The sequence below is a fragment of the Nelumbo nucifera genome, chromosome 7 (assembly GCF_055504915.1).
Source record: "Nelumbo nucifera cultivar China Antique chromosome 7, China Antique-T2T, whole genome shotgun sequence".
Lineage (NCBI taxonomy): Eukaryota > Viridiplantae > Streptophyta > Magnoliopsida > Proteales > Nelumbonaceae > Nelumbo > Nelumbo nucifera.
Window position 1 is genome coordinate 2,735,376 of NC_142655.1, and position 16,772 is coordinate 2,752,147.

Here is a 16,772-nt window from a genome sequence, read left to right on the forward strand (position 1 = left end):
TGAGTTGTGTAGTTTGAGTATCCTCTTTTGGATTAGATCCACCTAGGAGTGATGTGACAGGATGAAGGTTTACAGATACTTTTTATAGCAACAGTAGGTTGGCCATTGGCACAATACTGCCAATCTTTAGTGGTGGAATTATTCTCAATTAATAAATTGAAGCGAGGTTTATAAGAAATTTACAGCTTATCCAATCCATTTTGGGGCAGGCCTTACCTACCCATATTTTAGAACCCAAAAGTTCACCTTGCAGCGTCCCCTTGGCTTTTGGGTTTCTATAGAGGCAATTTGTAGCAGGTGGTTATTGTTTTTTTGATGGATAGTGGTTCTTGTCCTCTTGGCCTTAAATCAACATGCCTCTCTGTGCTCAATTTCCTTTCTTGTTCATCTTGTTATTCTACCACGTCATTGTTGATGCAAAATTCAAAATTTTTCTTATGGATAGACTTATGTTTAGGTGAGTGAAGAGAATTGCTGATTAAAAAAAAGCATGTGGACTGAAAGAATTGTTCTTCTTTCAAAAGTCTAAAGTTCAAAAGACTTGGGATGCTGAATAGATCTGATTCAATTAAGGTACGGAAAGGATCTGGGTTTGGGTGGCTTGCAAATTTGACAGATTGGGAAGGAAGAAGATCGTTTTGTTAGATGGGGAGGAGTTTGCTGATCTTAGGAAGATTCATAGCGACACCCCTTTTGGTTGCTCTCCAGGTTCTTGTGTTTGAGAAGATGCTGAGAATTTCGAGGTTACTGCTGCATCTGGTCTTTAGGAGGTTGAAGCTTGGATGACTAAAGAAAGTTTTCTGCTATGGTAACAGATCCCTTAACTGACGTAGAGGAGGAAGTTGGAGTGGAGCCTGGATTTGGGGGAGGGGTGAAGGAAGTCAGAAAGGTGGAAGATAAGGGTGAGCATTTCGAAGTTTTTGGAGGTGCTGTAGAAAGGGATATAGTTGAAGATACAGGTGCTAGGGGTGAGTTCCAGGGTGTGATCCCCGCTGGTGACCATTTTTTAGTTGAGGAAGTTGTGGTTGGTATGAGTCCAAATTATACATTTTGCTTTTCCTATTTTCCCTTTTCCCTTTTTATTTTTCTACTTTTTAAACTTGAAAGGCAGAAGAGGCAAACATAATGTCTTCCATTGGGATTTTTGCACATGAGTAAGGATCATATTTGTGGAGGGGAAACTGTCGTGTTATGTTGATGTTGTGTATTTTATGGCCAAACAAGCTATCATATGATTGAGAATGGATTAGTTCTAAAGAAGAGAGGAGAATGGATCTGAGTGTTTAACATCTTCCTGTTCTTGACCTGTGATTAACAAGGTGCAAACCAGGGAGGCTAAGAGGATGATTGAGAAAAGGATAATGGAGAGGTTTGTGGAAGCATCAAGGTGGAAGAGAAGTCTGAATGTTGAAGCTAAAGACTTTTTATTCGAACAAATGAGCATTAGAGGATTTCCAAGTCTAAAAATCAGGGAGGCAAAAAGAGCTATGGTCCTATTGGAAGGAGTTGGAGTGGTGGAATTGCTGAAGGATTTTGTAAAGGAAGGAAGCTCTAAAGCTGTGTTTGGTTTAAAGGAAAAAAGTAGGAAAAAGGAAGCGAAACCTATACAAGGTTTGTAAAGGTTTCCCTACATGTCCCTTCCTTTCCCTACTTTTTCCTTAAAACCAAACATAGCCTAAGGGTAAGCAAGCAGACCGAAAGGTGTTTGATTTAGAAGGAAGGAGAAGGTATGTGGTAGAATGCAAAAGGAATGCCAAGAGTGCCTTTATTGTAGGAATTCCTTTGATAAAGGAAGGAAGAAGTTCGTTTGCTTCCCTGAAGGAAATAAGAGTCAAGGCTGTAAGGAAGTTTCTAGGCTGCTAAGTGAAATCCTATCTTAGATGCTAACAACTCAGGAAGAGCCATTAACAGGCATGGAAGAAACAGATAGAGTGGGGGAGGGAAGTTTGGCTGACTATGACATTTAAAGGAAAAGGGAAGTGTAAACTGCTAACAAATGGTGGAAAGGAAGAGTGGGGGAGGAAATTTGTAGTTGAGACCTCAGTCCAACCAAGAGACTGGAGGAAAATTGCTGAAGTAATCTTCAGAGCTTAATCTAAAGAACTCCATTGTTATTATCCTGTTTGACAGATGCAAAGCCTTTGATTTGGGTGTACTTGATGCTAAACTTATGGTAGTGAACTTTAGGTTGGAGGCAGGAGCATTCAAGGTCTCAAGGTGGTGCCCTTTATCAAACATTAAAAACTTTGGCATTGAGGATAATGTCATTGTTAGAGTACTTGGTTTGACATTTCATCTGTGAAAGCAAGAGTTATTACAATCCAAAGCTGCAATTTGTGATGCAAGGTTAGATGGAATTTTTGATTTTGATCTCTACTTGTAGGGGTGCAAATGGATTGGATCGGATTCGAATAAGGGTATATTTGAATCCGGTCCGACACTGCTCATGTTGGATCCGGTCTGAAGATGATAGGATCTGATAGGCCTTGATTTGAATTCGAATCCTATCGGTAAGTCGAATCTTCGGATCTGATCCGATCCGACTTGTTTTCTTTAAAAATTAATGAATTATTAAAAGAAAAATAAAATATACCAATTTAAATAAAGAAAAAAAAAGTATTGTTTAATTATTTTCATCATATATATACATGTTTTTATAAAAAAAAAATAGTATAACAAATTTATAGAAATACAATATAAATAAATAAATAACATATACACATGTATTATATCTTTATATTTATAAATATATAACATATATCGAATCGGATGGGGGGATCCGAATCCGAGCTGATTTCTGTCGGATCTTATTATCCGATCCGAAGATCCAAACAGGGGTGATCCTATTATCCGATCCATTTGCACCCCTACTAGTCGGTAGCCTTGAAGCTAAGTGGAGTAAGATCTGATGACATTCCAAGAAGATTAGAGATAATTGCATAAGGACTAATCTTCCTCGTTTGATTGGCGACCACCATTGAAGTGTAGTTGTGGAAGGAGGGCTGCAGGTTGGAAGATGAGGAAATCGAGGCAGCCTGGTTGAGTGGGATGCAGAAAAAGAAACTTAATATGTTTATGGTAAAGAAAAATCTAGAGGCTTAGAAAGGTAAGGGACTTGTTTAGGCAGCGACATGTGGTTTAAATGTTGGCCACAATTTGTAGGGAGTTCAAATTTTGAAAAAGAAACCATTGGGGCAGAATGAAATCAAACATTTGGGCCAATCTACTGAGTCGGGTTGGGATGATGTAGACCGGATGGCTGATCCTTAAAGCGACCATGTGTTAGGGGTGTTAGAACTTAAAGAAAAAGGCCCAACATGTGACCCTGTTAATGAACACGTGGGGCTACCAAAGAAAACAAAAGATCGGGTCCAACTAATGTTAATGTGCCTTTAAAAACCAATGTGGTGGGTGTGGGACTTAAACAGTCAAATGCCAACTTAAGTAAGCACATGATTGAGAGTGTAGGGGTGAAGATAGACGTTAGAACTAGTCTATCATCGTCTCCAATTCCCACATGATGCAGTTCACCTCCAGCTATCCGAACCAAGGCGATAAGTTCCACCTTGTCTTGGGTTCCAAGCAAAGGAAAGCTGACCTGCTCGCTAGAACTTTTGAAGATCTAGAGACATCAAGCAATGAAGAAAGTGATGCAAAGTCCTTTGAGCCTTCCAACATAGGCAGTGTAGATGAGATCTGTACGCTGAATCTGTTCGAAGAAGATAGCTTTCATATTGAGCTGCTATTCTTAGAAGAAAGTAGTACTAACAAGGATACACAAGCTGTCCAAGAATTGGCTGCTACTTTGAACGGACCAATTCCTTTAGAGAAGGTGATGACAGTTGGTGCTGAGGCTAATCATTTCGCCTCTCCCAACCAGAAAAACTCCAAGCCTGGGATGAAGTACAATCAGGAGCTAAGTAAGAGATTGTTAACTGCAACTAATCAGAAAAACATAGAACCCATAGGGAGAGAGGAGAACAAGGAAGGTCCCTCTAACTACATAAGCTGATAAGCATTATAGACCCTCGAACTACTAACCAACTCTCCTTAGGGGAAAAGGTTACTACACCTGAACCTGTCATACAATCTCCCAATCGTGGTGACCCTGGCTCCTCTGTTACTAGGTATTCTAGTCAATTTGGTTTGTGCTACTAATTGTGATCTTGTGCCTGTTACAAATGCATCTGCGCCACTGCCATTCTCCCAACCAATTGACGGTGTAGATTCTTGTGGGTTTAAGAAGAAAGGTGTGGAAGTAGTGAGAGAAGTGGAAGAGAGGGTAGGGGCTAGAGAGGAGGCTGATTGGATTTGGAAAGGTGTAAAGTTTCATAAGAAGTTGAAGAGGTTGAGGGGAAAAATCAAGGAGTGGAATAGGGATCCATTTGGAAGACTAGAGGACAAAAATCTCAATCTTATGTCCATCATAGAAGAGTTAGATAAGTAGGAAGCACAAGGGACAATTGTTGTTGAGGAAAGAGCCATGAAGTTCAAATTAAAGAGAGAGTTGGAAGAAACCTTACAAAGGGAAGAAATCAGTTGGAGACAGAAATCTAGGTGCAAGTGGTTAAAGGAAGGGGACGGTAATATGAAATATTTTCATGCTTTGGCAAATGGGAGAAAGAGGAAGAACGATGTGGATAAATTGAGATCCTAGGATATTTGTAGACCACTTTAAATCCGTCTATAGAAGACCTTTGATTGATAGAGTGGATATGGAGGACCTTGATTGGACTTGCTTGGAATATGAAGAAGCTTGCTGGATGGAAAGGAACGTTGAAGAAGAGATAAGTAAAGTAGTTTTCTCCATGAACCGATCTAAAGCCCCTGGCCAGACGACTTCGCTATGGCCTTCTATCAGGATTGGTTGGAAATTGTGAAACATGATCTAGTTAAGGTGTTCATTGAATTTGGCAAATGGGAGAAAGAGGAAGAACGATGTGGATAAATTGAGATCCTAGGATATTTGTAGACCACTTTAAATCCGTCTATAGAAGACCTTTGATTGATAGAGTGGATATGGAGGACCTTGATTGGACTTGCTTGGAATATGAAGAAGCTTGCTGGATGGAAAGGAACGTTGAAGAAGAGATAAATAAAGTAGTTTTCTCAATGAACCGATCTAAAGCCCTTGGACAGACGACTTTGCTATGGCCTTCTATCAGGATTGGTTGGAAATTGTGAAACATGATCTAGTTAAGGTGTTCATTGAATTTGTAGAAAAGGGTTTCATTAGTCTAGGGATGAATGCGGCATTTTTAGCTCTTGTCCCAAAAAAGCCTTATGCTTGCCATCCAAAGGATTTTAGACTGATCAACTTAATGACCAGCTTGTACAAGATTATTACTAAGGTCCTTTCCACAAGGCTAAAAACCGTTCTTTCTACTTTAATTAGTTAGCAACAAGTGGCTTTTGTAAAATTGAGACAAGTAGCTAACCAAATCTTCATTGCAAATGAATGTGTGGAAGAAATGAAAAGATCTAGGAGAAGATGACTTTGTATGTAAGCTGCACCTTGAGAAAGCCTATGATCTGGTGGATTGGGTGTTCTTAATTAAGGTAATGAAATCTTGTGGACTTGGGGAGAGATGGTGTAATTGGATCTTTGGATGTGTTAAGACTTGTCATTACTCGATTTTGGTCAATGGGATTGTGAGAGACTTCTTTCCAACTCGTAGAGGTTTGAGGTAGGGAGACCCCCTTTCACCTTTCTTCTTCACCCTAGTTACGGATGTCTTGAGTAGAATGATTCATAAGGCTGAAAGGGAGAATAGAATTAATGGTTTGAAGGTTGGAAGGGATAGGTTATTGATTACTCACTTACAGTTTGTAGATGGTATTATAATCTTCTATGAAGGGGGAGATAAACTTTTGGCGAGGAACTGGGCAGTGTAGGAAGAAAGAAATGCAAGAATTTTTAGAGAAAAGGAGAGAACAAAAGAATTCTTGATTGAATTAATATTGATCAGAGTGGCTCACTGGATGAAATCCTTAGAAAGCTTCGCAAATACATCCATTGATGACATCATTAGAAATTGGAAGGAGGTGGCAGACTCAAATGTCAATAAGCAACCTATTATTCTTATTTGGTCCCCTCCTGAAAGAGGATTTATAAAGCTGAACTTTGATGGAAGTAGCATGGGAAACCCAGGTATGTCAGGAATTGGAGGTGTATTCAGGGATGAGGAGGGTAAAGTGTGTGCAATATTCCTAGGCTCAGCAAGTGAGGGAGACTCACTAAGAGTGGAAGTAATGGTAGTTATGGAAGTGGTGCAAAGGGCTAGAACCATGAATGTTAGAAAGCTAATCATTGAAGGGGATTCCAAACTGGTAGTGGCTTGGCTACTGGATGAGGAAAGTAGGATGTGGAAATACAACAATGAGAAGAAAAAATTTAGATGGATCACAAAGGACATGGAACTGAGAATACGGTAGGTGAAAAGAACAACTAATTCGATAGTTGATGCACTAGCCAAGCAAGGGGTTGGGAGAAATCTAACATTTTGGGCGCATATGTAATTTTTTGATTAAAATTAAAGGGGAGAGATAAGAGGGCTTGTCTCTCTCCCAATTTCTCTTGTACACTTTCTTTTAAATTCAATGAAGTTAACGGTTATTCATAATAATAAAAAAAACTTTTGGCGAGGAATCTGAAGGACTTGGTGAGGAATTTCAAATTTGCCTCCAATCTTAAAATTAATCTTGAGAAGGAGCTATATCGTGGGACTTAATATGGAAGGAGACCTTACAATTGTTGCAATTGCCCTAGGATGCTCTATCTCAAGTTGGCCTCTGAAGTCTGACCTACTTAGGGCTTCCCCTACGTTTAAACCCTAGAGAGTAGTTTTTGGAGTCCAATCTTTGAGATGTGTGCCAAGAGACTAGCAACCTGGAAAAGGAATTACATCTCACTTGGAGGTAGGATTACTTTGATCAAGTCCACTATTGCTAATTTGGCAATCTACTTCTTGTCAGTAGACCTGTTCTTGGGCTGGGTTGGGCCGGGCTTTGTATATGTATCAACAGAATACACTCCCAAGCCCGAGCCCAAGCTCGGCCTGACTATCGGGCCTAAGTCTTGAGCTCAAGCCCGGCCCTCATATAAAGCCCGAGTCCGGGTCTGAGCCCGAGCTTGACCAAAAATTTGAAAACAGATTTTTTTCTTTTTTTATTCAATAAAAGGTGTTTTATTTATATTAAAAACCTTCAAAACTCAAAAATAATAAACATTTTCACTATTACTTGGAAAAAAGAGAAGAAGAACAGAGAAAAAATATTGTATATATATAATTTTATTAAATATAATATATTTTATTACTTAATATATAGTATCAAGTCGGGCTCAGGCTCAGGCCGGGCTTTTTTGAGAAAGCCTAAGCCCGACCCGAGAAAAAGTTGGGCCCGATGCTTTAGGCCCGAACCTGAGCCCGTGGGCCTAAAATTATGACCAAACTCGACTTACTAATGGGCCAGGCTGGGCCAACTTGTTGGGCTACCCGACCCATGAACATGTCTACTTGTCAGTCTTTAGGATCCCTTAAAAGGAAATAAATAAGATAGAGAAACTGATGAGGGGCTTTTTGTGGGAACTGGGTGAACGTAAAAAAGACCACTTGGTTAGTTGGGAGACTATGAGTAGAAGCCTCGAACCAAGAGGACTGGGAATTGGGAATGTGGATAAAAAGAATTTGGCATTGCTAGGAAAATGGTTATGGCCATGGGCACGAGTTAGACTTTGGCATAAGTTGGTAGCCAGTATTCATGGTAGGTTGGGGAATGGTTGGGATGTAGGTGTTTTGAACCGGTTTATATTACCATCTCTTTTGAAGGCAATTCATTGTATTTTTCCCACTCTTGTCCAGTTTGTCAGGTGTGATGTTTCATCAGGGGATACTATTAAATTTTGGGAGGATATATGGATTGAGTCTTATACTCTAAAGGATCTCTTCCCATTCCTATACTCAATTTCCTTGTATAAAAACGCATGTATTTCTAAATTCATTGTTCCCCTTGTTCACCGAGTGGATCATAATTGGGATTTTGGTTTCCATAGAGGGTTAAGGGATGATGAAATGAGGGCTTGTTTGGATTTGCTTCAAATACTTCAAAGTTGGTGTTTTGATCCTAACAAGTCAGACAAGCATGTCTGGGCCCCTTACCCTAAGGGTCTGTTTTCTTGTGCTTCCTTCTTCAAGTCTCTTTGTAATTCTTTTCCCTCTCCTTTGTTTTCCTTTGAAAGAGTTCTGGTGCAAACCCATTCCCCCGAAAACAAGAGCTTTTTGTTGGGAAGCAATTCATGGTAAAATTACTACTTTGGAAATGTTACAGAAGAGGAGACCAATTTATGTCTCTCTCCAAACTGGTGTGTTTTGTGCAGATCTGATAACGAGAGTTGCTTTCACTTTCTGATTTCTTGCTCTTTTGCTGCAAACATATGGAGGTTTTTTTCTTTGTTTGGGTGCAGGTGGTCCTTACCAATTGAGGCAAACTTGTTGTTTGACCCTTCTACGTTTACTTCGCCAAAAAAGAGGGGAAGAATGATGTGGAGGTATGTTAGAGCAGCCTTGGTTTTGGACCATTTGGGAAGAGAGGAATGCGAGAATTTCCTCTGAGAAGGAAAGAAACAAGGAAGAAATAAGGGAGTGTGTGGTGTTTAGAGTGATCCATTGGATCAAATCTTTTGACCTGTTTTCTCAAATTTCTCCTGATGACTTATGGAGAAACTGGGAAGGTGTTTAGAGTGATCCATTGCATGGCTACGCCCACCTCAAGCCTATGTGAAACTGAATTTTGATGGGAGTAGCAGGGGGAATCCAGGATCTGCTGGTATCGGAGGGGTTGTGAGAGACATAGAAGGCAAGTTAATAGCCTTGTTTTCTGGTCCACTGGGGTTTGGGGACTCTTTCAAGGCAGAATTGCTTGCAGCCTTACAAGGAGCACAAATTTCTAATGACCTGAACATAACCAATTTGGTGATTGAAGGGGACTTAAAATTGGTGGTGGGTTGGTTAAAGGATTCAGAATCTGTGATATGGTGCTACAGGGATGAGTTAAAAAAGTTTTTATATATCACCAAGAATATGAATTTGAGGATACATTGGGTGAGGAGACCGACAAACGGGTTAGCTGATACTCTAGCCAAGCAAGGGGTGAATAGACAATCTTTGTTTTGGGCTCACGTGTAATTTTTCTGTTTTGTTTATAGAGAGGTAGCATTTCGTGCCTCTCTAAGGTATGCTTGTAATGATTATATTTTCAGAATTAATGAAATCTAACTACATTTATAAAAAAAGAAGTTGTGGGTTGTAGGATAGGGGGTGGAGGTGGGACGTAGGAGGAAGTTTGAAGAGAAAAGATGAGCTTGCTGTTGAGGAGATGGTTCCTAAGAAACCTTGTGGTTCAAGTATTATATTTGGTTCATGTGACAGCTCTTTTTGATGCTGAAACTTGGTGTAGTCGGGGCAGGTCCTACAAAAAGATAAAAGAAGGTTTTCAAGAGAAAAGGAGTGAAGAATATAGTGTTGACATCTGAGGATTTTGGGGGGAGGAGATTCAATCACCACTCAGGTCAGAAATTCAATGGGTTGACCTAATAAAATTGAGGATGGGAATGGATTTGCTTTGAGAGTAATTCATAGAAATTCAGAAAAGGTGGAAAGGTGTGGAGGCATGGACCTTGAGGGGAATTGTTGAAAGAGATGTTGAGGTGGGTAAAAGCCTTGGCTTGTGCTTTTGAGGTGGCAAGACTTTTGCTATAAAGGTTTTTGAGGAGTTTAAGAGTAGAATGGATGAAGATAGATGTAGTAGGGGAAGGAGGAGAGATTTGGAATGAAAATGATGATGGGCATGATGAAGTGTTTGAGGGGGAGGGTTAGTGGTGGTTTTTGAAAATTGTTTTTTTTTTTTTTTTTTGCTTTTTTTGTTTCGAAGGGGTGAAGATCTGGGTTGTTTTTGGGTTTGGGGGTCTAGGGGGGTGGTGTTTGTGGTTTCAAGAAGAGTCTGGTTTTTTATTTGGTTAAGTTTTTGTTTGTATGACCTATTGAAATTGTGGTTTCAAGAAGTCTGGTTTTTGATTTGGTTAAGTTTTTGTTTGTATGACCTATTGAAATTGTGGTTTAGGTGGTCTTCTTTCTCTCGGGTGATATCTTATTACCTTTTTTTATGTACTCTCTTTTTTTTTTTAATGAATTTCGCTTTACCTTTCGAAAAAATGCCCCCTTTTATTGATTTGGTCAATGGACCAGTTCATATTGCCTTCAGTGAGGTGTAAGATTGGCTCAGCATGACATAGATGATGTTGATAGCTTCAGTAATGGAACACATGTAGATAGGATTAGATTGATGTGATCTCTTTGATGCATTGAACATGTAGTGCATGCTAGTAGACAACAATTGATGCCAAGTTGTATATCTTGTGTTCACTTGGGAGAATATATATATGATACCTTTCGCCTTTTAGCTAGTGGTGATGTCGATAGTTGGTTGACAATGAGTATGAAGGGCTGGCTCATTGCCAGTATTGGATTGTTGATAGAATTTTGGTTTTGGCCTTTTGGGGTTGAGCTACACCATTTCTTGAGATTTTTGTTGTAAGATGGTAATTACGACCATTGTGGTACATAAAGTTGAGTTGAAAATGCAAGAGCAATAGACATTAATCAATAAAACAGAATTGAACAGGAAAGCATGGAAGTCTAGCATGTTATGCTGTTATCACATAAAAGTTATGACAAAACATTGAAAGAGGGGGTAAACTTATTTCTGTCAACAAATAATATGCAGCCAATAAGACAAGGATTGGTTGTGTCAGCGTGATTCAACATTACAATTTCCCACAACACAATTTCCCTAGGATATTTGTTCTGTCTTTTAGAATTTTCAAGACTTTCTATGTATCTTTGAACTAATTTGAGCTTGAGAACTGAATTCAGAGCAAGAAGAAAACAGATCTAGGGGTGTCAAGAATGGTCGACCCCCACCTCAAAGAGTCTCTTTTATATTAAAGAGATAAAAAGTATGCACAGTTACAAGAATGCCCTTACAGGGCTGAAAGATAAAAAGAACAAATAAAATAATAAGAACTACGATACTGTACTACAAGGACTACTCTAATAATGTACATCAAGATAGCTCCAATAAATTTCAAATTTAAGCATAGGAAAGAATCGTGTCGTAAAGGATTATGCCCAATGTTCCTATATTTTCCCCCAAAAAGGATTTCAATTTAGGCATGATTTGATTGGTCCAAATTAATCATGACAGACATGTGGATGTACTTGTTTCTTGAAGGTTGAAATTAAGAACTTTCAGCAACTTTAGCAGGTTATGGAAGTGCGCGCAATTGTTTAACATTGTTGTAATCAATTTACGTAGCAATACAATATCATATACCATTTATAAAAAATCTTATTGCTCTTGCTGATGTGGCAGTTCTCTTTGTTTTGAAAGAAAAATTGTAAGTGTTGACAAATATCTCTTTTGTTTACTTTATGGTTTTAGTTTTTACCTTTGAAGCTAAGCCATATGGATAGGTAGTTATATCATGCAATTAGTGGAATTAGCATGTGTGGTGCCTTTTTTCTGTGGACAACCGGTTTGTTTACTATGGAGGTGTGAGGCTCTTATTCTAGAGCCCGGATCTCTTGTAAGCAAAAACTCTGCAGACATGGTATGCGGCCACTCATGGGGAATATCTCCCGTACATGTATGTTAAATTCACATGGAGGCGTTCCCAATGTGTCGGATGTGCATTGCTTTCAGTGTGTGCAGAGTTTTTTGCTTGTAGGAGATAGTCACCTTATTCTCTATATTTGTAAAATGAAAATTTCTCTCCTCTCTCTCTGTCTCACACACACACACAAGTTCTTCAAGTTCAATTGTGAAACGGACATAGAACTACTACTCTATTCTATCGGATATGTAAGTGCCAACCTAATGCTTTGAGATTGTTGTTACGTTTTCCTTTTTGTATTTAACTTTCATCATTAAAAGAAATCATTTTTGAATACTTTTATATAACTTGTATCCTCAGCCTCAGCCTCAGACAATACATTTTGATCACAAAGAAAAACATTAGGATGTTTATTGTCATAGGCAGAATACGGTAATCTAGCAGTCATTGCTTGGGCAGTTTGGTTTATTGATTCAACTTCCGAGTTCCGAGGTTACAGGTTTGATGGGGGGGGGGTATTGTTTTGTATTTGCATTATAATTCTTCTCTGTTTCATGCTCCGACTATAAACCAAACTGCCCAAGCAATGACTGCTAGATTACCGTATACTGCCTATGACAATAGGCGTATAAAAAAACTATACACTTTTGAAGTGCATTATGCCTAATTTGTAGGCATATGATTCTGGTTCAAGTAATCTATCTTCACAGTGTATGCAGTCTACCATGTAAAATCACTCGTGTTTCATGCTCTTAGGCCTCGTTCATTTAGCGGTATCACAGTGTAAGTGTTTCCTGAGTATAATTTACTCAGGAAAGTTTATTTACTCGTGTTCTTTTAGTTGAAACTTACCCATGTTCTTTTGTCTCACCAACATTCTTGGGTAAGAGGTCAATTTGTTACATTATTGCCAAAATTACTCTTTTTGGAGGTTTTCTTGATATCACTAATCATAGAAAGATCTGAATTAAAAACAAATTAGAGGTTTATCCTATCAAATCAATAAGTAGAACTTGCTATGTTAAAAAGAAGAAAAAAAGATGATATGTTTTTGTTTTTTATTCATTAACTACATGTTTTTTGATAATCAAAATACAAAAAAAAAGATAAGTTTTATTGAGTTATTAATCAGAGAGGACGCCGACTTGCAAAAGAACATGGGAAATTTGGTTAATGTGAATTTAACATATATGTACGGGAGGTTAAAGTTGAGAGGCTCTGCCGATGTGAAAAATTGAGAGCCTGTGCCATATAGATATCTACTGGTAGAGGAAATTAAAAAAACAAAAAAAAAAAGAAAAGCTCTGGAGTCTGCTTGACCGATCGACCAAACCTTCAATGGGGTTTGGGGCCGGGCTGTCCGTGCCTTCTTCGAAACGAGATGGGATCTGCTCCACACACCTTATGCCTTACACGCATATTTCTAATGCATGGTGGATGTACCTGTGAGGCGCTCATTTGTGAGGAGCAGATTCCGTTACCTTGCTAGGTCCGTTCCAATAACTTTTATAGAAATCTCTCTCTATCAAATAAAATACAGAAATACGCGATGTACCCAATCCATGGTAGATCCGGTCCAAATCTCTCTCCATCACAGACGCATCCACCGTACATTAAAAACATCTCCCGTGAATAATAATTTATAAGCACGAGAGATGTACCCAATCCATGGTAGATCCGGTCCCGTCTTGCAGTGACTCAAGCCGATCTCGTCTTCTTCGCTCTCCCACTTCCTCGCTTCTTCTAGAGCCTTCCAAATTGGAACCCTCCAGAATCCCCACTTTCTTCCCAAGTTCCCGTTTCTATTTTATCCTCTCCGCTTCGCGTTTCGGCAGGCCTCCTATTTTTATCATTTTCTCGTGCACTAGATCCCTCTATCTCTGTCTGGATCATCTTATTCTTCCCATCTGTAACTCAGCTCATGGCGAAATACGGAGAAGGCGATAAGCGCTGGATTGTTGAAGAGAGAGCAGACGGAACCAACGTCCATAACTGGCACTGGGCCGAAACCAACTGTCTCGAGTGGTCCCGAAACCTCCTCTCCAATCTCCTCTCTAACCTTACCATCCTCGACGGCGAGGGCAACCTCTTCATTAAGACCAAGAATGTCGAAAAGGTCGACGGAGAAGCCTACGTCAACATCCGCAAGGGCAAGATCATTCCTGGTTACGAGATCAGCGTTTCTCTTTCCTGGGAAGGCGAAGCCAAGGATGCCGACGGTAAGTCCCTCCTCAAGGTCGATGGAAACGTTGAGATTCCTTACATTGCCGACGAGAACGCCGATGAAGATCCCGAAGTCAGGATCACTGTTAAAGACGATGATCCTATCGGGAAGAGGTTAAGAGATGCCTTTTTATCCAAAGGGAAGCCGATTATTTTGGAGAAAGTTAGGGTTTATGTTCAGAGTATGGCTAAAGGAGGGCCCGCCAAGGATGACTTAGAGTTGAAGAAGGCGGCAACAAAATCTCCGTCCCCTGCTCCGGTATCTGCACCGGCTGCCGCTGCTGCCGTCGCCGCTCCAGCGAAGAAGGATAAAAACAAGGAAGGGAAGAAGGGGTTCAAGTCGATTTCTTTGACCGAGAGGTTTAATTGTCGGGCGAAGGTTATGTATGAGATCTTGATGGATGAGAATAGGTGGAAAGGTTTTACGCAGAGTAATGCAAAGATAAGTAAAGAGGTCGGAGGGCAGTTCAGTCTTTTCGATGGCTCAATTACCGGGACTAATCAAGAGTTGCAGGAAGGAAAGCTGATTGTTCAGAAATGGAGGTTCGGGAGCTGGGCGGACGGGATTTTTTCGACTGTAATCGGCTGTCCTTGTTTACTTTTTCCTCGTAACTTCTTGGATTGGGGAATTGGAATTGACGAGGATATACATTTGTTCAACGTTGCAGGTGCGGCTTGCTTTTGACGAGCCTGAAACCGGTGTTACCATTGTTAGGCTAACCCAGACGGACGTACCGGAGGAGGACAGGTTGGGTTTCTGCGGTTCTTTCTGTTATTTATATTCTTTTGGTTTTGGGGCTTTTTTAATCGTTTGTCTTTTCTGATTATTACTGTTTGGAAGTTGCCATGCAGATATGGCAATGCTACAGTTATTGAGAACACCGAGAGAGGCTGGCGGGAGCTCATTTTCTACAAGATACGAGCAGTTTTTGGTTTCGGACTTTGAAATTTTATCACATAAATAGCCTGTTTCAGTATAAAATTTCACAAGCATTTATCGTTGTTTCAAGCCTTTCCGTGATTTTAACATCAAGGCTATATGGGGTAGTGGATATTCGTTGATTTGGTGGTTCGTGTTGGTTCAACGCTTCATCCTCTAATTTTTCTGTAATCCAATTTACAGTAGAAACAAAAATATATGCAAGTGGAATTCGCATAGTTAAGCGATTGCACTGCTTTGTTTTCGCATTGAAATTGTTGATCTTTTACATCCAAGTGTAAAATCTTCCTGCATCGAGCGTTGAGACAAATTGAAGAGTTTAATCTCCCATTCATTATCCAGTGGCAAGGTAGAAGTTGAAGGTCTAGCCGAATATAGGAATTAGAACTCCAAACCACGTGTTTAAGACAGTACAGCCTTGTCTAGGCTTGGTTTCAATCAACATCCTTGTCCATCTTTTTGATGTCAGAAGATAAATGCAGATGTGCAATGCCCCATGCCCTCCATGGTGGGTTGGTCTTCATGTTCATGGTGTGAAGAAAATTGAAGTGGCCTGTCCTAGCAAAAGGTAGGAAGAAATGGTCTATGATCATATTTAAATCCATTTTAAGGTGGTGGTGTTCAATACAAAAATAGTTTTCCCTAATGCAACATGCAAGTGCAGTCATGTTAGTATTTAGCTTTAGAAGTATCAGTTGGCCAACCTAGACTTTGTTTATATACCAATGAAGTTAAAACATGAACTGAAGGGATAGCCGGATGCATGGCCATTTGCCGAGATCCAGTTGTATGATGTATCGAAGGTCAAAATTGGTGAGAGCAAACAACTTGAAGCGTCGTTAGATTCACTGTAGTGATGATTAAACCTGCGTTTGAAATTTTGATGCCTGATAAACACCCAAAAGGATGGCGTTGTGCCTATTTTATAGCCACATAATGCAATTATTGTCTCTTGAATTAGCTTGTGTATACGAGATTCCATGATATTCAATAGAGAAGGAACTGCAGCTCAATGGAATTACAGCAACAACCAAAAAATTTTCGCAGACTCGAAAGAAAAACCTGGGTAATGGATTTCGTGATAGTCCAATTTTGGTTCATTTTTGAGTAGAGATAGCAGCAGAGCTGCAAAATGAGGTATTGAGTTAAACTAGTTGGAGGGTGACAGGTGTCGAGTATCCAACTCAACTGGGTTTTGCATTAGTTCGATTTAATGGGCTTTGACCTTTGAGAGATGGGGACTGCATGGGCATGTGATAAGCCTATAGGCTATAGCAACTCATGTGAGGGTCCCAAATAATCTCTCTTATTATTTCCCAGTAGTAATAGTAGACTAGTAGTAGGGGTGTCAATTGGGCTTGATTTGGTCCAATCCGATCCAGGTCCAATATGAGTCTATTATAAATGGACCAGATTCAATCCAATGTATTGAATGTTTTGGATTAATTTGGACAAGTCCAATTCAATGTTTGGATCATCCAATTTGTTCAAATTCATTTTGATTTAGATTGATTTCAACTCAAACTTGGTCCATTGATACATATATTCTTATCTTATATCAATGGACTAGATGTTGGTTTAGTCTAACCCTATCCAATATAAATTTGTTACAGTTGAATCAGATCCAATCCAATCTAATAAATATTTTGGACTAAATTAGTCCAATCCAATATGTCTTGTTGGTCCGTCTAATCCATCTAAATTGATTTTAGACTGGACGGGACGGGACGGGGGATTCAATGCAAAACAGATTGGACGGAAGCAGCAGCAAGGAAAAAAAAAAAGACGGGGCGCTGCTTTTTTCAACTTGCTGCTTGAGCACATGACAAAGTTTCGTTGATGCATCCAACGACTTTGAAACCGAGATAATGCTGGCCTTGGCAATATCTCGTATAAGATATTGCAGTGAACTGGAATTAAATACATTGTTGATGACCA

General features: G+C 39.6%; 1 protein-coding gene across 2 annotated transcripts; it reads left to right on the forward strand.

Annotated features, from left to right (window-relative positions):
* Positions 1-12,901: 12,901 nt before the first annotated feature.
* On the forward strand, positions 12,902-15,088 carry LOC104597578 (uncharacterized). Of its 2 annotated transcripts, none has more exons than XM_010259199.3 (3): positions 12,902-14,471; positions 14,563-14,642; positions 14,736-15,088. In XM_010259199.3, the coding sequence occupies exons 1-3, from the start codon at positions 13,593-13,595 to the stop codon at positions 14,857-14,859; spliced, it is 1,083 nt and encodes a 360-aa protein (XP_010257501.1). In that variant the 5' UTR covers positions 12,902-13,592; the 3' UTR covers positions 14,860-15,088. The 2 variants fall into 2 exon arrangements, with proteins under 2 accessions (XP_010257501.1, XP_010257502.1); XM_010259200.3 differs by having other exon boundaries at positions 14,747-15,088.
* Positions 15,089-16,772: the final 1,684 nt, after the last annotated feature.